This window comes from Phaseolus vulgaris, chromosome 6, assembly GCF_051622355.1.
Source record: "Phaseolus vulgaris cultivar YP4 chromosome 6, ASM5162235v1, whole genome shotgun sequence".
Taxonomy (NCBI): Eukaryota; Viridiplantae; Streptophyta; class Magnoliopsida; order Fabales; family Fabaceae; genus Phaseolus; species Phaseolus vulgaris.
Genome location: NC_143503.1, coordinates 32886662 through 32909097, shown reverse-complemented (window position 1 = coordinate 32909097; position 22436 = coordinate 32886662). Strand labels below are relative to the sequence as shown.

At 30.9% G+C, this 22436-nt stretch overlaps 2 protein-coding genes across 9 annotated transcripts; both read left to right on the top strand.

The window, feature by feature from the left end:
• Positions 1 to 1846: 1846 nt before the first annotated feature.
• LOC137832329 (LEC14B homolog) lies at positions 1847 to 8304 on the top strand. Of its 2 annotated transcripts, none has more exons than XM_068640430.2 (10): positions 1847 to 2080; positions 2524 to 2919; positions 3080 to 3199; positions 3577 to 3654; positions 4268 to 4441; positions 4793 to 4870; positions 6432 to 6607; positions 7196 to 7351; positions 7667 to 7727; positions 7810 to 8304. In XM_068640430.2, exons 2-10 carry the CDS (start codon positions 2539 to 2541, stop codon positions 8029 to 8031), a joined length of 1446 nt encoding a protein of 481 aa, XP_068496531.1. In that variant the 5' UTR covers positions 1847 to 2080; positions 2524 to 2538; the 3' UTR covers positions 8032 to 8304. The 2 variants fall into 2 exon arrangements, with proteins under 2 accessions (XP_068496531.1, XP_068496532.1); XM_068640431.2 differs by having other exon boundaries at positions 2068 to 2192.
• A 4612-nt stretch (positions 8305 to 12916) lies between these two features.
• On the top strand, positions 12917 to 21329 carry LOC137832324 (nucleoside hydrolase 3). 7 transcript variants are annotated; one of them, XR_016521662.1, is made up of 14 exons: positions 13117 to 13252; positions 13948 to 14133; positions 14511 to 14690; positions 14920 to 15030; positions 15300 to 15635; positions 16174 to 16359; positions 16464 to 16751; positions 16863 to 16988; positions 18598 to 18795; positions 18877 to 19130; positions 19307 to 19508; positions 20263 to 20316; positions 20478 to 20568; positions 20936 to 21329. XR_016521662.1 is itself a non-coding variant. In XM_068640422.1 (13 exons), the coding sequence occupies exons 2-13, from the start codon at positions 13981 to 13983 to the stop codon at positions 21227 to 21229; spliced, it is 2634 nt and encodes an 877-aa protein (XP_068496523.1). In that variant the 5' UTR covers positions 12917 to 13252; positions 13948 to 13980; the 3' UTR covers positions 21230 to 21329. The 7 variants fall into 7 exon arrangements, 6 of the variants coding, with proteins under 6 accessions (XP_068496523.1, XP_068496525.1, XP_090159804.1 ...); XM_068640422.1 differs by having other exon boundaries at positions 12917 to 13252; positions 20263 to 20568; XM_068640424.1 differs by having other exon boundaries at positions 12919 to 13252; positions 19370 to 19508; positions 20263 to 20568.
• Positions 21330 to 22436: the final 1107 nt, after the last annotated feature.

Genomic DNA, 22436 nt, shown 5'->3' with positions numbered 1-22436 from the left:
TTGTTCTTACTCAATTGCTTTGTGTAATCCTCTTAAACTCGAACGTTTTGTTTTGTATTAGATTTAGATTGAGGTTCACTATTACTCCACGTTATTGTACTAAAAATTGTAGAGCATACAAATTAAGAAAAACCATTCATATTAATATTTACTTAAAGTATTTTTAGTAATATTTTATTCCTCTGATTTAATAATTTGATATTTCCATACTATTATTCCTTTATCTTTACATATTTAAAATTAAAATAAAGAAGCTCTTTAAAAATAATAAATAAAAGAATAATGGAAGTAGTATAAAAAGGAAAACAAAATAAAAGAAGGTTATCAATTTTACCAAATACACAAGAAAAGTGTATATTATGTGATAATTAAAATATTTTCCTTTTGTACGACAATGATTTGGAAATATATACTTTAGTAAATGCATAATAATAATTTGATTATTCAGTAATGCATAATATTTCATTTAAGAAAAATTCTTAATTGTAGAAACAAAATGGCGTTTCTAAATATGTATAAAAAGATAAATCACATACAATAAATTTTTCGTAAATATCTTCAGCAAATTTCTAAAAAAATGGCCTATAGTGAAAGGAATGATGAAAATGTTTAGATCTTAACACTTTTATTTGATGTGTGCATAATTATTTAAGGAACTTGGCGTACTTTGAAATCTACTTATCATATTTAAAAAGGAATTTTATTTGAACAAGAGGTTTTTTTTAATGCATATTGTACTCGGATCCGGACGATCGAATCAACCGCAACGAGTCGGTCAGGAACTCGACCATTTAACCAATCAATCAAAATGAGAAGGTCACTTGACGACATGTGACCGACCGACTCATGACGACGAGTCAAGGTTGACCAAATCAGCAAGGTTAATCAACAATTAATGGTTGTTTAACACAACCCTAAACATGAACCAACCCCTTAATTCGACCCACTAACAAAGGTCCATTAAGGTAATATAAATAACACAAACTCTAAGAACATGTACATCATTATCTACAGTACTCTGACACCCGAATGCCGACACCCTAACTGACTTGAGTGTTGGAGTACCTTCTGCAAGTACCATGCCTGCCTGTGAAATCAGGCGACCAAGAGGAGGAAGGCGAAACATAAAACTTAAAGTGGTAGTAACCGACGAAAGATATAAGCAAAAATAATAGTTCTTTAGATTCCAACACCCATTCGAGAACACATATTTCTATATTTCTAGTGAAAAGGACGAATAAGTGTTTGTTGATGTTGTGAAGATTCATGAACAAAATCTGGTGTAGAAGTTGGTGAAGTATTTCATTTGAGCATTATTCTATGTTGAATTAGGAAAAGTGACTTTTTTATGAAAGTTGTATTTTAATTGTTATTTAAATAACTATCGGTGGATTTTTGTGTATATTTTTATTTATTTATACTTACTCACTCAAAGCTGTACATACGAATTTCTTTAAAATAATTTTTAAAATTAAATAATATTTGTTTTTTTTTAATTCTAAAAGGTATCTCTAGTTTTTTTATTTATAAAAATAAATGAAATAAAATTTAGATTTTCATTAATGATGAAAAATATATATGAATTTGTTTTTTTTAAAATGCAACTACTTTTTACTACAATGTTATCTTTCACTACAGATAAAATAATTACTACAATTATGTAAAGTTCCGAATAAATAAAAATGGTGTTTTTAGAAAGATAAAAGGTATTTCACGAAGATTAAAAAATTTAACAACTGTCATTTTTTTTTATTCTATTTTTAATATATTTTTAATGTGATTTTTAATTTTAATTTTGAATAAGAAAATTATTGATTATTTTTAATGTTAATTTAAGTTAGAGCTTGAGAGCTTGAGACCTGGGAGTCTGTATCACCTTCTGTGTGTACCTTACGTGTGCAGATAGCAATTTTTTAGAAGAAACCAAGCAAAGCCAAGGAAATTAAGGACCTTTGACATTTTTAATTTTTCAATATTTAATATTCATTCTTCCCAAATTACATCACTCACACACTGTAACACCAAAATCCAAGAAAGCAAGTGATTCAATTCAAGACTTCACTTCTTGTTCAAATCAGAGGTTACCTTCAATCTTTAATAATCCCTTTGTGAATTTATTTATATTTCAATTTTCACTTCAACTGTTTGATCTTTCGCTGCTGTGCACTGATGCTCAATCGAGTTGCATATTGGTACCCAGATATTCGTTTTCCTTTGAATTATCGTAATTGGACTAAAGTTCCTTTCTTTTTGTTCAATTAATTTTTTCTCCTCATTTCACACCTACCCTTTTGCTGCATCCACCAAAAAGGACCGCAAACGAAAAACTTTTGGTTCTGAGCAACATCTTGTTTTTAGTTTATTTCATTTCATTTGATTTGCTTCTTCACTGTGTGAGACTGAAAGGGGTTCTCTTTGGCATTGAATGTTGAAAATTATAGGATTCTCCGTTTGTTGTTGTGCATTTGTGGCTAAAAATTTCTATGACTCTGGTTTTCTTACTGGACTTGATACTTTTTTCAGGATATATAGAGAATTATGAGTCGGTTGAACAAAAATAAGAGTACTTGTAGTGATGGTGGTGCCAGTAATGAATCTTCTGCGGGTGGAATAGCTGGAGAAAGGGATAATCATCTTGATCATGAAATTGCACAGCTCACAAAACTTAGGTCAAGTCCCCATGACCTTTTGGGCCGGGCTGTTCCTGGTAGGATGAGGTTACCTGCATCTACTGTGAGAATGTTAGTTGGTAGAGAAGGTAATTTTTCTGGAAGAGGGAGATTTTCATCAGCTGATGGATGTCATGTGTTAAGCCGCTATTTGCCTACCAAAGGTCCTTGGATTGTGGATAGGATGAAAAGCCGTGCCTATGTTTCACAGTTTTCTGATGACGGTTCTCTTTTTATTGCTGGATTCCAGGTTATTATTTTCATTATCATTATCATTGTAATTAATGTGATTGTATGTTTAAATTATGTTTGAAGATGAAGATGATTCTGTTAAATTGAAGAGTTTTGTACCAGTACAAAAGGGTCACTAGATCTTCATTTGTAGTTGTTTGTGCTTTGCAATAAAACAGGGAAGCCACATCCGGGTCTATGATGTTGATAGGGGCTGGAAAGTTAAAAAGGACATCTCTGCTAGAAACTTACGGTGGACAATTACTGATACATCTCTCTCACCAGATAAACACTTTCTTGTAAGTTTGAGTTGATTGCCAATGAAGGCAGTGTTCATGAATATTACTAGGATTAAGGATTTGATATTATATACTACCACTTTTGAGAGTCCAGATTCTTTACTGGTCTTTTGGTACTCTCCTTCTGTTGTGCCTCCAAATTACAATGAATTCGATATATTAAAAATACTTTTAATGTATTTAAAATATCAAAATTAATGTAACTTGAAGACACGGTAGAGGGACAATACGAAAAAAACCAACAGAGAATCCAAATTCTAATTTTGACCATGGCTTGTGAAGGCGAACACCTTTCTTATAAGCCTGAGCGGTTAACCTCTTTGTTTCTTTTAACTTCTTGCTGCTCACATTTGGAAATTTTTAATTAATTATTGCAGGTTTATGCCAGTATGTCACCAATTATCCATATTGTTACTGTTGGATCTGCAGCAACAGAGTCAATAGCAAACATTACAGTATGTACTGAACTTTGTTCACTCTCATTCATTATAGCCAGTCAAATATAGTTTTTATAGATTTCTAATGTTGTAGAGTGGTAAGCAAATGTTACATTTACAGTTATTTTCCTAGTTGTGTGAAAATTATATTATTTTCATTAACTGTATTCTGTGTTATTCTTGTAAGATCAATCAGTGGCTAATGCAATAATTTGTCTCCTTATTCTAAGCAAGTCAACTCTGTACAATAAAGAAAGGCTTGTTATAAGATGCAAAAAATTGTAATGTTCTTTGTTAAAGATGCAACCAATCTTTTATTTATTGTTGATATTATGTAGCATACACAGATTTGTTCTTATGCTTATGCATTAAACTTCCAACCTAAAATATTTTTTTATATCTGTAACGACAATAAAGAAAATACCCTATCTTGGTTTATATTTCACTGCTTATTATGACTGCTTTTATTTTTCTCATTTTCTTTCCAACTTTTATTCTCTATCTTCTTTCAATTAAAATCCAGGCAATGAGTGCTTTTTTTCCACCAGTAAATGTATATATGCATCTGTCTATATGCACTCACATTAAATAATTGTTTGCTTTACATTTGGGAACCTTGCTACTATTGCAGGAAATTCACCATGGATTAAATTTCTCTTCCGATGAAGATGATGATGAATTTGGAATTTTCTCTGTCAAGTTTTCAACGGATGGGCAAGAGCTTGTGGCTGGAACTAGTGACAGCTCAATATGTGTATATGATCTTGCAGCAGATAAGCTTAGCCTTAGAATTCCTGCTCACCAGGTATTATACACTATTTGGTATGACTAGTTGCTAACTTTGAGTAATTAAATAAAAAACTTGAAATATATGAGGATAGTGATTAAAAGTTGGCTGATTGCTTAAAATCTGAATAATAACTGACACTAAATTAAGATATTTTTTCCTGAACCAGTCAAAATTCAGTCATGGTTCATTTTGGAATAAAGTTGGGGATTTTGGGAAGGCAACCAAATTTTGAGCCCGAGAATCTTCTCTGCCTGTTCTTTCATCTTTGTAGAATTTACTATCATAGTAATATAGTGAATCAAGGTGGATCTTTATCTGTGAGCAGGGAAGGTGGATCATATCTGATGTGTCTTTTTCTTGTTGCAGTCTGATGTTAACACTGTCTGCTTTGCTGACGAATCTGGCCATCTAATATATTCTGGAAGTGATGATAGTTTCTGCAAGGTAATATTCATATTTTTTTGGTTAAAATGAATTTGATAATTCTGCTGATTTCTTTGTTTGCAGTGATATTTTTGTTTACAGCATGTCTTTATTCCATTATTAGTGAGTTAAGTTTATAGTACTGATCACACCATTAGAGCCATTATCAGGAGTGGTTTGGACTAGTGTCTCCACAAGGACCTTTATGAAGTAAAATTGACTTTCGCATTAGTTAAAATTAGTTTATGAAAAAGTAATTTTTTTTTTTGGAGAAGCTATGAGAGTTTCTACTAAGCTTGTGCACAAGTTAATTTTAACTTATGGAGAAGTCAATTTCATTTTTTTCTTGTTTCCTCTCCTAGAAGTCTTCATGGAAAAAATTGTCAAAACAGACCCTTAGACTGTTATGGGGAAAGTGTAGTTGATTTAATTTGATCTTAGTAGATGGCAATGCAATTAGCTTTAGTTTATTTTTAAGCTGAGGATATAGGTTTTGTTGTTTCATCTTTACTAAAACCAAGTGTGTTTTTTGTAATCATGAAGAACTGAAGATATCAACGGAGTAGTCTGTAGCAGAGCAACACTATATATAAATGTGTAGTAATTTTACTCTTAAATATTAATTTAATTCATGTCATGGGATATCTGAATTTAATTCTTCTGTTTCTTCTTCCGGACCTATTTCAACTATCTCGAAGACTGACATGACATGTATGTGTTTACTATGGGGAATTTAATGTTTTAATATCAATTTATTTATTTTTAAATGTTTCCGAGAGAAATTTAATATGGGGAAGGACCTTTTACTATAAAATAAATTAACTTTCCCGAAGGTGTAAAATGAACGAGGATTTAGGTGTTCTCCAAGATTAAGGGTTTCTTGAAATTTTTTTCTTCACAATGTAGTGGTGCAAAATACATTGGTGTTTTCCAAGGTTAGGCTTTGGAATGTATTTATTTTTTCTTTGAAATTAATCAAATTCTGCAAGTTCATCTTTCCTCAAAGTGCTGTCTGACGTTCTTAAGCCTTCGTGCTTGTAAGAGTATTCTTCAAACGCTTAGAAGTTTTTATATGGGTGATTTTGGGAAAAAATCGTAGGATTTCTATTGCTTGTGATGTTAGTTGAGATGTGGCTATTAGTATATTTATTTTAGTCATATTATTTAATTGCCAAAAAGAGGAACATGTTTACCAACATTTAATGTGGTAACTGGTTAGGTCTAGATGAATGGATACGCTGTCAAAGACAAGAAACAGTTTGACAATATAGAGAGCCCAATAGTTGGACAATATTTATGCTACTTGTTGGTTGTTGTTTATAGCCAAGCTTTGCAAGAAATGGGTATCTTTGGTTGATGCTGCATACTAAGGAACGAGCTTTCTATAATCACATTATATATAAAATAAGTATATATTTATGAATGCAGTTGCATATCAAGGTGCAAGCACAAGGACAGCGTTCTTTGAAGCTTGGACCTGGCTCATAACTAATGACTTGAAGATTTAATGTTAACTCTCAAGTTGTTGCTCATTGCACTATTAATAATTTTCAATATTCATGGCTGTTGTGACGTTGTGCAGGTATGGGACAGGCGTTGCTTTGTCACCAAAGGACAACCAGCTGGTATCTTAATGGGACATTTAGAAGGCATTACATTCATTGATAGCCGTGGGGATGGTCGGTATTTAGTTTCGAACGGAAAAGATCAAACTACCAAATTATGGGATATAAGGAAGATGTCTTCTAATGCTATAAAGTAAAACTTTGTTATCCCTCACTTTGTTACGTATATTCAGAGTTATGCCAATGAATTTTATAGCTTCTCTCTGTAACCTGAATTGCTTTGAAGTAGAAAGAAGAAAGAATACAGAGACAAAAAAACTGACAGTAATTTGAAAAATAAGATCTAAAAAGAAAAAAGATAATAGTAATTTGAAAAATCAGATCTACAAAAACATATAGTATTAATTGAGCTTGGAAGTTACATTGAGTCTGATTGATTCTATTGCTAAACCCCTTGTAAATGTTATTCTGGTTCTGAACTGCGATGTGAACAATTGGACTGAGAATTCTGTAGTTTATTGATGCTGCATGAATGGAACTTACTCTTTCAATTGTTATTCATCTTAGTTATTGATAATTGTAAAGCCAAACTCTTCTTCCATATGATTAAGTCTGTACGCATATACTCACCACTACTTGTTATGAATGTTGATCTGGAATGATATTTTATGTTGGGGCCACTTTGGTTGAAGAAAACCCAAAAAATGTGACTCCCTTTTATTTTTTCTACTTATAGTCTGTGATGTGTATTTAAGAATTTTGTTTTTTCTTAAACCAACAGTCTGGGTCTTGGAGATGATGAGTGGGACTATCGGTGGATGGACTATCCTGAATACGCAAGAAATCTAAAGCATCCTCATGATCAGTCACTGGCAACATATAAGGGTCACTCGGTGTTGCGTACTTTAGTGCGCTGTTATTTCTCTCCTTCATACAGGTAACTTGTACTTTTGGAACTTTCTTACTTTGGTGCACCGTTGCTGTTGCTCTTTAACTTGATATAAGATTCTAACTTATCCAACATAATTAGGTGCTGAAATCGCTTGATGTTTTGTATATGTTGTTTCCATGTCAAAAAAAGCTATATATTTTATAGTAATGATCCAAATCAATGGCTGTTACTTCAGAAACTGGAATATGTTTCACGGAGTGGCTAGGATGTGGCTGTGTTGATGATGTTGTTCCATGTTCTCTCTTGTCCTTCCTTTGTTTTTTTAAGAATGTGAATGACACTATGCATTTCTTGTTGCAGCACTGGTCAAAAGTACATTTATACCGGGTCTAGTGATTCCTCTGTATATATATATGACCTGGTAAAAGAAATTTCTCAGATATTTTATCAAAAGTTAACTGCATTTGTATGAAGATTTGACTTAATAATTTTATATTTTTTAGGTAAGTGGTGCACAAGTTGCAAAACTTGATCATCATGAAGCACCTGTACGAGATTGTAGTTGGCACCCCTTTTATCCAATGATGATCTCTTCAGCTTGGGATGGTGACATTGTTAGGTGGGAATTTTCTGGGAGGGATGAAGGCACTGGGAGTGTTGAAGCCAGTGCTGCTCCAAGTAAAAGAGCAGGCCGAATTCGTCGGAGAAATTTGCTTTATCTATAGTTCATGCTCTTTGTACATTGTGTCTCTTTGGATCCATGATATATTTTGTTAACCATATGGAAGTTATGTGTCTTCGCTCTTCTTTCTCTATTCTCCTACAGTTTTAGAAAGGGTCCCAAAAATTTGTTAAGTTTTTATACCTTCTTCAAGTTTTGCAAGTCTATCAGGGATGAACATGTAGGCTTAGTTATTGTATAATGTTGTCCCCTAATGTATTAAACGAGTCCCAAATCGTTACTGGGCTATTATATCTTCCTAACTTTACCCTTATCAGTTTCTCTTACATTTTTTAATTTCGAAGGGTGAAATTTTTATACAAGATGAACACAGAAGGGAAACATAATTTTCCTATAGATTCAAGGAAGGAGAAAACATCTTTGTTTTTGTTTGGTAGAGAGGAGATAAAAATATGCCCCTAAAGATAGATGAAAATAAAATAGGAATTAAAGGTATTTAGTTGAAAAGAAATAGAAAAGAGATAATGAGAAAGAAGAGTAACAATAAGAGAAGTAATATAATGTATTTTTTTTTCTCTTTTACACTAAATATACAAAATTATTTCCGTTATTTTCTCTTTCCTTAACTAAACAACACTTCATACATGTTTTATCCTTCGATGTTATATGTATATATATATATCCAATTCAACTACATAATCAATAAAACATGTTTTTTATTCAACCAACTCTTATTATCTACAAGATTCTGGCATAAATGGACTCCCCTTCCCTTGAATTCCCTTTAAATTCAAGAAAAAGCAAGTAACTTGGAAGGCCAAGAATCCAAAATACCAACAGGTTTCTAACTTCAAGAACAACCAAAACGCCTATAAAAAGGAATTGTAGAAGTTAGTTGAGAGAACCAAAAATATTAGAAAACAAAAGTGAAGCTACTCTGTTTCAAAAACTAATAGGATAAATATAGTCATTAACCTGCTACTGTCGACAAGGTAGGATCTGATAAAAGAGATAATGATTGGAGTCAAAATCAGAGATAGAAGGGAAGAGCTAAAGAGGGCAGAAACAAGCATGCAAAACATTTGTTTTGAAAAGAATGAAGATGGCAAAAAATAAATTCTTTTGGGTCCATTATGCATTGTATACATGAACATGAAACATTTTTGTTTAGACTTTCAGAATCCGCTGCAATTTTATCAAAGAAAACAATCGCATTCAACAAAATATCGGTTTGCTTGAATGAGAATATAGTGCTAGAAAAATTACATGATTTCCTATTGGTTATCCTCAATCAATAATATAACAATATTTGAGTTTTAAATATATAATACACGTGAAACGTCATCTTTATCCTGCTAAATATGTATAGTCTCCTATTAAATGTGTTTAGTCTCTTTTGTTACACACGATTCGGTCTCAGATGATAAAAATAAAGTATCTACAAAAGGTATTTTGATGTCTAAGTTAAGATTTCTTATAAGATAGGTAGAAACAATAAATACTATTTAATGATGTGTACTTTTATCTTGAATGTAGTATATATTTATAAGATCATAATGAGTCACTAGTTTGACTTGTATTAGGATAGGCCGCAAAGCTAATCTCGATATTAAAGTAAGAGTTCATACCTTAAATAAAACTAATTGCACCTTACATAAAATTAATCGTTGGTTTCCTAACAATTGAATTCAACTATATCATCCATAGACTATTCGACCACATAACCAATAGAATATTCGGTCATGTCACTGAAATGACACTGGATCATTTATACCAATGATACAATAATATATATATATATATATATATATGATAATTAATGTTTTTATCACTAATCATATTGGGCTTACTTTTTTTTTCTAAAATATGTAATGGGTCTCACTTTCTGCTGGGATTCCAAGGCAGCAAATCCTGACAATTGACCTTAATTAACAATGACACGTATTCATTGTTTCCAAAGTGTCATCTTTGACTACTGAAGTAATTCATAAGTATGCCTTAGCCTAAATAAGGATTATCTGCTCAAAAAAGTTATCCAAAGTTTAAGACTAATAATTTCAGCTCATCAATAACTGCAACATCATAGCATGCTATTGGTGGTTAGATATGACTTTTTATGTCAATTTTGAAAATGAGTTTGAACACTGGCTTATATTATGAGTGCACCAAAAACGAATCTTTATAATAATTAACATGATTATATATGAAGGGTTGAGTTTTATTTGCATCCTAAAGTGGATCACAAGAGATATATATGTGTCATCCTTATTAAAAGCTCGTGTGCATTCAGGTTCATGATTTTTTTAGGAGTGCTTCCTTCAGATTAACTTTAACCTCTCTGTTGTGGTGTGCAATTATGATTTTTATAGAATATTGGGTGAAGGAGTGTGGTGCCCGTACATTCAACACCTCATCGATTAAACTGATGAAAAGAAAGGCTCATTGGATGAAGGGAGCTTCATGAATCATGAAAAATAAGAAACAACATAAGATGATACACAAATCAATCTTTTCATCCTAAGCCATTTTTGTTTCTGTAAAAGACTTTATCATTAACTTTTGGATATTTAGCAACACCAAGAAAAAAATTATTCATTTTTTGGGGGATAATCTTGTTCTTAAATTTTGATCTTAATTTTGAACATATGAAAGGACATTTATTGAAAGAAAAAAAAAGAAGGAAAGTTGATTCTTTCAATGGATCTTACTATTTTAGAAAGGATTATCTCTAAAGTGAAAAAATCCATGAAAAAAAAGAAGAAGAAAAGATGAATGTTTATACACTTTCACGTGTCCAAAGTTTGTGAGAGTTTGATGAAGGACGAAAGCCCAAACTAAAGAGAGCCATTTGTCGAAAAAAGCATAACATCTTTTGCTGCATAAATTACCCAAAGTAGTTTCTAACATCTTTATTTTTCTACTTTTACAATTTCTATCTTTTCTTTTTCTAAATCAATTAATCAAAATATTCAATTCATGATTGTCAAATGAGTAAAAAACCTGTGGCAGGTTTTGTAGAAAACAAATTCTCTAAGAAGAAAAACTAGAAAAAGAATTTTTGTGTACAAGTAAAGTAAATAAAATAAATTTTAAATAGATGGATTAAATATCCATCCATAAAATGTTATTATGAGTAGATGAGTTCAATGTTTGTTAAACAGTAAATAAAATTAATATGTTTTTATATTAAAACGTGTATTTTTATTTTAATTTAATTTAGTATTATAAAATCAGTCTGTAAGATGTTACTTGATTTAATCTTACTTGTAATTATGTAAGATCTCTAATATATGAAGTTCGAACACTTCTTTTAAATGGTGTGTCCGTGTCGGACACCGACATTCGTATAACACTTGTAAGACACGTATCGGTGAAGTGTTTAATTAAAAAAATATTTGTTAGATTTATGAGAATTCTAGCACGATTCTTATGTAATTTTAAAAAGGATAAATACATTAATTTTCTAAAAACTCAAATTTATTGTATAAACTTTTATTATGATTACAAAAATAAGGAACAAATCATTTTGAACTAGTCATGAGAAACATCTGGTAAAAAAAAATTGAAACATACTTGTGCACATAATCTTTATTGTCAATTTATATAATTCATAATTATATAATATATAGATCGGTGTGTTCCCGCATTCTAGATTTTAGAAATTATACCTATCTCAGTATCCATGTCAGTGTCTGGACTACATAATCTCTAATAGATACTTTCATAAAACATGAAATTATATATTTATGAATAATAAATAATATAATATATTTAATAAATATCGTAAAATCTACTCTTATATCATATTAAAAAATAAACTTTAATTATAATTTAATCTCACATAACTGGTCTGTAAATTGTAATATGAGATCTATATTTATTTATATATTATAATTTAACTTCATTTTACTTATTCAGTCAACAGACTATAAAATTCGTAAAAAAAAAAACCGGAGTTCTTTAGATTAATCATGAACTCTCGTGTTTAAAGAAAATTAAAAAATATACAAGCAGAATTTTGCTAAAAATAAGAAGAAAAGTTTTAATAAAGACAAAACTAACAAATGAAACGCTTAAAAAATGTCACAACTTTTGAGTTTTCCTTCTTTGGAGGATTAACCTGAAATATATAGATGAGGTGAAGATTCCAAGTCAACATTGAAGTTGTGTGCGCATCTACTTTTGAATGAGCCACTTCGATTCAACTTAAAATATTTTTTTTTAAGTAAATCAATTATTTATTTTAAGCAAATCATTTATTAAAACACAAAAAATTACATACTTTTACAATAAATAAATTAGACAAACACTTAAAAAACTTGAATATGCTTATTCTAGTAGAAAATGTTTTTTTTTTAAAATAATAGACTCTAAAAGCTAACTAAGTAGAATTTAGGTGGAGCAGAGAAAAGATGTTGTGTGAAAATTGTATATGTAGTGGCGAGAATATGCTAATTAGTGGCTGTGCCCCATTGCATCTATAAAAATACTTCACTTTTTGACCAAATTATAAAGACACTTCTTTTCTTTTTCTTTTTTCACTTGAAAAATTATACACATTTCCTCTTTCGGAAAAGTCATCCACATTAATATACACAATTTCATTTTTAAAACTATATATTATACCCTCATTTTATAGTCGCTCAATAGGAATATAGTTATTGCACTATGATTAGATTCAACACAACTTTTTTTTAGATTTGTATTATTTAGTATATGTCGAAATTTTATAAATGATGTTCAATACAGAGTCAATTTTCAGTTTAGGTTTTAACATTTTTCAAATATTGTGTATCTACTCCAAAATAGATAATATATCAATGATGATTTGTCAATGATCTCAAGATATTAAATTTTTATAATTTATAAAACAAAATTAATTAATTACTTACATATAAAAATTAATACAACATCACTTGATAATTTCTGCAGCAGCACGCTCCAATGGATTATCTCTTCTCAACTAAATTTTTTTACTTTTTCTCTTTCTCTCTCTCTGTCAACTACACTGAGGAACACTCTTTTCTCCACACCAAAACATACATACTAACTTAACATATCCACATTCTCTGAATTATTCTTCAACACTGAGTAAATTATTCTCCAACAATAACCAAGTCCATTCTCTGTTTTCCTTTACTCAAAATCATGGAACTCTCTATCTTTAAGCCGCCACCAGAGATCACAGCACCTGTTATTGTAGCAGAAAACAACCTCTCTGTATCCACCTTTACAGCACCAAAGTTGCATCTGTACATGCCTTGGTAACTGCTATCTGCCTCATGTTCTCATCATCCTCTTTTCTTATCTATATTTATGTTATACTGTTACTTTTTTCATTTCTCACTGTTTATTTTGTTTGTCTTTTCTGTTTTTTTTATCAGTAAGTCAAAATCATTCCCTAGCTTAATCCAACAAGATTAATCAAAAGGTAAAAAACAACACAATTTAAAAAAAAATGTTTTTATTATTTTTATTGTCGTCCTTGTTCTATGGTGTAGACCAAACAGCAACAAGTACACTTGTAACGATGTTATTCATCAAAGAAATGGAATAACAGATCTTTAAAGTTAACCACAAGTAAGATCATGAGTCACCCCCAATCCTACTATACTATACTCTTTTAGCCTTTAGTTATTTTTCATAATTAAGTTATTCTCTTTCTGCATCTTCTTTATCCTTCTCTTCTCTGTGGATTGTCAGAATTGATTAATATTGCATGTATGCTATTTTATGCACTACAAAGCCATGAACATCTAAATTAAATTTTTTCATTTTTACTTTTCTAACAAGCCTATTACTTAAGCTGCTTCTACTTCTACCTCCTTGTAATTTATTTACGTGCCTTTCACTTCCTCCACACAATATTGAATTCTCTCTTCTTTACATGTTACTTTATGTTGATGAGAACTACTTTTGACTATTTGACATTCTGTACTGCATATTTTGTATGTAACAGAATTCTTGGTTAAGAAGAGAGAGAAGGTTTCCAATGAAGTTTTGTGTAGCTGTGGTATTGATTATGTTGGCAACTACTGTGGAGGGCCAACATCGTCGAATTCTTTTGGATACAGATGTTGATACTGATGATGTATTTGCTCTGCTCTACCTTTTGAAGCTCAATAGATCAGAGTTTCAATTGGAGGTTAGTACACCAGAGCAGATTAAGCAACATATGGTGTATTGCCTTTATTTTTTTTCTTAATTTTGTTATACTGTCATTGCTTTGATTGACTAAGTTGGATAATTTACTCCTTGGTTGAAATCATTTTTATTTTTTAGCAAAAGGATCTGTTATAGTAAAAAGTGTGTACTTTTTCCTTTTTACTGGATAAGCCATAAGTGGTATTCTATTTGTTTTCATGTGCTGTAAAGCTAGCTAAATTTGATCTTATGAAGATGACATTGCATATTTGGCATGATTGAAAGGATGATAATGTCATGCACCATTTTGAGCATTATTTTACCATTTTGGATTTTGGAACTTTGTGATGGTTTAAGTCTCCATACATGTAACTATAGGGAATCACAATTAATGCAAATGCTTGGACCAATGCCGGACATGCTGTAAATCAAGTTTATGACATACTTTACATGATGGGAAGAGATGACATTGCAGTTGGAATGGGAGGAGAGGGTGGAATACTCCCAAATGGTACCATTCTCCCAAATGTAGGTGGATATCTTTCAATTATAGAACAGGTAGGTGTGACCTTTTCTTTTCTTTTTATACGCCTCCAAATACCTAGAAACACATGATAAGACAAAACTTAAATATTTATAATCTGTGTCACTAAGGTAAAACTCTGATTTTGATTGGTGAATAACACCAAAAGTACTCATGAAACCACATTTAAGTTTTATAAAACATCATATTCATATTCATGTTCATGATTGAAATGTTAGATCAAATGAAATTTCATTGAATTAGGGAATGACAACAACAGGAGGTTGCAGATACAGGCAAGCCATTCCTATGGGTCGAAGAGGGCACTTAGATATTGATACTAATTATGGCATACGAAAAGCTTTCCTTCCACAGGTAAAATATACATTGTTAATTACAACATGCTACGTACTTATAGTATATAATCACTCCTTACCATAATAGAAAAAACAAGTACTAAACTCTCCAACATTCTCCTTTAATAATGAATTTCAATCGTGCTTCACCATACTGCTGGTGCTTTAGCAACTTTCCTTTGAAAGTGCTTAGAATTACATTGAAAAAGTAAAGTGATTCATTTGTTCAAATATTTTGTAATCTATATACTAATACTCATTTTCTTGTTGATTCCATCCTGGAATTAGGGGAGAAGAAAATATACTCCCTTACAACAACCAACTGCACAGCAAGTGCTGATTGAAAAAATATCTGCAGGTCCCATAACTTTGATTGTGATAGGGGTGCAAACAAACATTGCTATTTTTCTTATGAATAATCCACGCTTGAAGAAAAATGTGGAGCATATTTACATCATGGGTGGTGGTGTAAGGTCAAGAAACCCAACTGGTTGTTGCCCTCAAAATGCTTCCTCTTCCTGTGTTCCTAGGGAATGTGGTGACCGTGGCAATTTGTTCACAAATTATGAAGCTAATCCTTATGCAGAGTTCAATATATTTGGTGACCCTTTTGCAGCATATCAGGTCGGTCTCAAACTATGTGGAGAATTATTAATTATTAATAAGTTGAAGTGTGTTAGTTATCATCACAGGGCCCTCAAACATCTGTTAGTGGCATTGATGTTTTATTTATTTATATTATTCACAAAACTTATATGTAGTTCTTAATTATAGTGTATGTTTTTCTTCAATTTGAATTATAGTTTTATCTTAATGATTTGTGCGATAAATATTTGCATTATATGATTTACAAATTGTTCTCATGCTATATTAGACCATAAAATTATTTAAATACATTCTGAACAAATGTCATTGTTAAGTAAGTAATAGTCATCATTGTTTAGTTTTCTCTCCACCTCAACTAAGTATTAAGCCTTTTCAAGGTTCATGTTATTTTGAATAAATGTCATTGTCAAGTTAACAATGGTTATCATTTTTTAACTATCCCTTGATGCCAACAGTAATAATTTCAGCATCATGTCTTTTCAAGGTCTAGATTTATATATATGTAAAGTTAAATTCATAAATATGATTTGATTTTGACAAAAAAATGTTGTTTTAGGTTATTCATTCTGGTATACCTGTTACCCTTGTCCCTCTTGATGCAACAAACACAATCCCCATCACTGAAGAATTCTTTAATGAATTTGAGAAAAGTCAAGACACATACGAGGCACAATACTGTTTCAAGTCCTTGAAAATGGCTAAAATGGCTCGTGATACATGGCCTGACAACCAATTTTACACGGTATAACATCTCAATAAACAATGCTTGCATATATAATATGTGCCTATAATGTTTCTTATTAAACACACATTTTTCTTATACTGATAATGACTCATTGTTAACAGAGTTATTTTATGTGGGACTCTTTCGCATCTGGTGTAGCAATCTCAAGCATGAGAAACTCCAATAAGAAACATGAAAGCAAAAATGAATTTGCTGAGATGGAGTACAAAAACATAACTGTAATAACTTCAAACAAACCATTTGGAATATGTGATGGCTCCAATCCATTCTTTGATGGCCTGAAAGTACCTAAATTCAATCTAAAGAAAGGTGGGGTGCATAGTGGTCATGTTCAACAAGGGCTTAGAGATCAATTTTGCTTTGTGAAGAATGGGAAAGGTAGATGTCAGGTACTTGCTTTTATCTTTGGTTTCAACTTTGAGATTATGCAAATACTTAACCATGCATACAGCAAAATGCTTGTGTTTATTCATTACAAAATGTGGCATATATATATATAGGATGGTTATACATCTGATGAGGTGGATGGTGCAAACTCAGTGAAGGTACTTATTGCCACTAAAGCAAAGCCTAACCAAGATGTTAGGAGTCCACTTGACAAAGAATATTTTAAAAGCTTCTTAAATGTAAGTTTGCTTTTATTTTACTTTAACCTTTTTAATAACTCAGTGAAGGATTTGTGTGTTAGAATACACTAATTAAAAAATAACTTTGTATTATGCCCAAATATTTATTTAAATTCATTATTTAGTTATTGTAGACACTTTTAATATTAATATTTATTAATGATGTTTTTATTCAATTATGAAATATTTACTATCTTTCTATATAATAAAATAATTGATATTTACTTTCGTATTAAATATAATCATATTGAATTTAGACAATGATTTTAATAATATCATTAAGAAATTAGCTTAGGAAAAGGACTTGATCATAATAGTACATGCTCCATTTCTTAATATCGTATTGGCATGACTATGTTAGGGAAACCATTTAAACATAATAGCCATTTTTAATTTGGTATAAACTAAAAGGGTCATATATATTTTTAAGAAAAAAAAAAGAACTTAAGAAAGTTAACATGAGATACATTATAAGTACCAATATTTAGTTGTGAAATTGTGAAATTATTATGAGAATAATGAAAACCTATGACATGCATATATAGAAAACAAAACATTAATTATTTTTTATTACTTCTATAAAAATTATTATTATTATGATTAATTATATTAATAAAAACAATATAGTTTAAATAATTAATGATGATAACAACATACATACATACATATATATATATATATATATATATATATATATATATATATATATATGGTTGAAGGTCCATTTCTTAAGTTTCCAATCATTAATACTTAACTACTGTATATTACACATGTTATACTACATGTCATCATGCACATGTATTTTCATAAATACTTAATATAGTAGAAAAGGTAACATAAGTTCTTCATTTTGAATAATTCAAATTCAAACTTATCAAAGTTTAATTACAAGTCACAATAACTTTTTTCAATAATTTGTTCTTGGATCTTGATAAATAATTTAAATTGTATTTTTTTAATAAAAAATGTTAACAATTTATTAAAGTTAGTAAAATCTCCATTATTTTTGTGAGGGATACCATTCTTTACGAGAAGTTTTATTACACATAATTTATAATGTGATAGATTTCATAACGAAAATTTGGTAATGGACGAAAAATCTTTCATAATAATAAAATTAAATTCGTAATATTCTTTATGTTGAAAAAGAAGAGTCAATAATTTATAGTATTCATCCCAAACTTCGTTATTAAAATATATTTATCAATTATGTGACTACATATATAACGAACTTTATAGCAATAGAAAATATTTGTCATAAAATCCATCACAAATTATAGCTTAATTGAATGTTATAGATATTGTTAGAGATTTTCTTCTGTCACAGTTACTAATTTTAATTTTTGTGTAAAATAAATCACTAACGAATTTATATTGTTGGATCCATAAAATAAGATCTGGCTATATATATACTTTAAAGGATAAAGTGCAATAATAATCAGTAATTGAAAAATCAATTATTATGACAGTAATTTAGTTTACATTTTATTATTTGTAGTTGACATTATCAGAATTTTGAACCTTTCATGTTCTATTTGACAACTCTTAAAAGCCCTCATCACTTTAGTTTACAATATCTGAATTTTGCTTTGATTATGGTGGTTTGCAGGTTTTAAAGCAACCACAAAATGCTGGGAGGTTCAACTTCACTACACAGTTTCCTTACTACAAAGAAGTAACTTACATGCCAAATTTTGAAAACAAAACACTGGGGAAACCTGTTGTGTTTGATATGGACATGAGTGTAGGAGATTTTCTTGCTCTATTCTACCTCCTCAAAGTTGATGTTGAAGTTCTAAATCTTAAGGTACATTAATTGCTATTCCATTAATTTTTTGCAGAGCTGAATTAAAAAGACATGTAAAGTGACATATGGTTTTGGTTTCAGGCAATAATTGTGAGCCCAACTGGGTGGACAAATGCTGCAACAATAGATGTGATTTATGACTTACTACATATGATGGGTCGTGATGATATCCCAGTTGGTCTAGGTGAAGTTTTTGCAATGAATGAATCAGACCCACTTTTCCCACTTATTGGAGATTGCAACTATGCTAAAGCCATTCCCCATGGCAATGGTGGACTTTTGGACTCTGACACTCTTTATGGACTTGCTCGTGATTTCCCACGTAGTCCCAAAAGGTGCTTCTGTTTATGTTATCAGCATTCTCATGCATAACAAATTCTCAAACCTTCATGCTAATTACAAGGAAGAATGAATTAGATATGCTAAGAAAGTACAAGCATCTGCATGATCAGTGGAAAATTGAAAAGGTTACACAGAATGTACACTAACAATTTGATATGTGCCTGATTAGGTATACACCTATAAATTCTATGGAGTTTGAGGCTCCTCAAGATACTGATCACCTTAATTTCAGACAACCATTGGCTATGGAAATTTGGGAGTCTGTATTGCAAACAATGGAACCTGGATCTAAAATTACAGTATTAACCAATGGACCCTTGACTACTTTGGCAAAGGTTGTATCACAGAAAAACATTAGCTCAAGAATTCAGGTAACTTATATTTTACAATCATCTCAGAAAATAATAGTAATTTAGTCTTTTTAATTTAAGTTGTGCATGATTTCAGCCTCTTCATAATTGTAGTAAACTAAACCTTTTTTATTGTTAAATTTTAGAAATTTTGATTTCTTTATCATTTGTCTTCTAGCTAGTTTTTGAATTTGTGATGGAGTTGATATACGAAATAATTTTACTTTTTTTAAGTAACAGCCTTAGAGAAATTTATATCAAGTTTGACGGATTTTATGCATTGTGATATTAGGGCTTGGATGGGGAAGTTTTAATTTATATTTTTTTGATGAAATTTATTTATTTTAGTTGGTAGACTTTAAGTAGAAAGTCTTTAAAATAATTTAGTTCATTTAACTTATTAAGCTTTAGTTTGAAAATGAGAATTTAACAGTTTTAAATAGAAGAAAACCAATCAATAAAGCAAATTTACCTGATTTAAAAAAAAAATAACTTACTTCGCATAAGTCAAATTAAAGGCTCGTGGATATACTTAAGCTGTAATTTTATGAAAACAAACAAGAACACTGGATAACTAAAACATATGTAAGAGTAGTCTTTGAAAAGTGGATTTTGATGTCATTCTGATGAAACAGAGATTTTAGTCCTAAGTAAATCCTAAAATTGACTATTTTAACTTTACTTTGCTTAGCATTCTGTCATGTTAAGGCAAAATTGTAGCTACAATATTATAATTTGCAGTAATGACATAACACAGCAATTTTCTATGTTTCAGGAGGTTTATGTAGTGGGAGGACACATCAACAACAACGTCTATGACAAAGGAAATGTATTTTCTGTTCCTTCCAACCGATATGCAGAATTTAATATGTTCTTAGATCCTTTAGCAGCCAAAATAGTGTTTCAATCGGAAGTTAACATCACACTCATTCCCCTCAGTGTCCAACATAAAGTAAGTTCGTTTTCACACATTTTATGTTGGTTGCGTAGGATTGAACAGACACCTGAAGTTGTGTTTTCCAAGCGTGTTCTATTAAGGCTACAACGTCTGAAGCAAAGCCACCACAGATATCAGCATATGGTATAACTTCAATGTATAAGTATGACTTTTAAGGAAGCTATTTTAAAAGTCTACACACTTTTCACACAATTCAATTTGTGAACGAATAACCCTTTACAGAACAATTATTGTTTACTCTATAGATTGCATTTAATCTTTATACAAGGTATAGCAAAAAATTTCACACTATCAACAACAAATCACACTAAATATTTCGTCGTTAATGTCAATTTGAAATTGAATCACAGCATTAAGAAAATTACAGTCAATATATACACTATTCCTTAGTATATTGAGTTTAATCTCTATATCATATGATACTATGTTAATATTACTGTTTGGTTTTCTGTATTGTTTCTGCTACTAACGGTTTGTGTTTACAATGTAGGATACATTCTTAGGAGAAATTCTTGGTGCTGTTGTCATAGCTGACAACCATTCAAATCTAAGTGAAGAATTTGAGGTGAAGCCGGTTAAAGTCTTGGCCCAAGGAGATGTGTCCATCGATGGAGAAATGGTGGTGGATGAGGAAGATGGAAAATTAGTCAGAATTTTAAGCCATGTGAATGCCAAGGCTTATCATGAGATGTATGCAAACAGGCTTGGTGACTGGAACCAATCGGCTAAGGTAGGAAGCTTTGAAGATCAGAGAAGGAAATGGAGTCGTCCACATTCCTCATGATAAAAGCTAGAGTAGAACATGTTTTCCCTGTTAAAAGAAGAACATGTTTTTTTATTCTATACACTGTAGTTTTGTTGTGTGCTTGATTCTGATTTTGGCTATCATCTTGTAATTACCCTTTAGATTAAACAGTTTACTACAATACATAATAGATTTAAAAATTGCATGTCTCAAACACGAGTATAATATTGAAAGTTTAAAGATTCTATAAATCATCAGTAGCAGTTGTCTCTAGCAGAATAAAAATAAAAATATGGCGGGTATGTAGGTAGGTTATGGTTATTTATTTGCCATGTTTCGTTGTACCAATCAACAGAAACGAGGAAAAATCTTGAGTGCATGTGCATGAGAGTGACAATGGTGAGTTGACACCGCTGTCGGGTTAGCATGTCTAAGCTTGCGGATAGGCATCCTAAGAATATCAACATCAAATTTAAAAAACGATTTTGTTTGGTAATATGGCCTATGGTCATGTTGGGCATTCATTTCCTTTTGTGATTTACTCCACTAAGGAGTAGACAAAAATGGACATTGCATTCATTTCCTTTTGTGATTTACGCCACTACATCATGATTTGACTTCTAAGGAATCATATCTCCTCAAGATTCTCTTATCTTCCACACCAATTTTTAATACTTTTTTTGCCGTCCTTGCCAGTTTCTTATTCCAAAATAAAGTGACATTGCAACTCCATTGGCTTATAAGTTATACCCCTACACTCTTTCAGCCAAGGGGTGACAACTGTCTTATATTCTTTCACCCTAAATACTGCTATTTGATGCCATTACCGTCCCCAGTTCACCCCATCTCACTTCAGGTAAATAAAGAATCATGAATCATTCTCCATGGCCAAACATTTTGTTGAGAGTGAAATTTTGTGTAAATCCAATGATAGTTTACATCTCGAAATAGAAAGAACTGGTAACAAGTGGAGAGAAATATAAAGTGCGAAATAAACTTGTACAATTAAGGTATTATTCAGGCATCATTCTTGCAGTTATTATTCATATATGTTCAAAGGATTGCGTTTTGTTCAAAGGCATCTAGAGTATAGCTGGTGTTCAAAGGCATCTAGAGTAAGCTGGTGTTCAAAGGCATCTATCTAGAGTATAGCTGGTGTTCAAAGGCATCTATCTAGAGTATAGCTGGTGTTCAAAGGACTGCGTTGTGCTCTCACCACTGATTTTCTTTCTTGTTCTTCATAGAA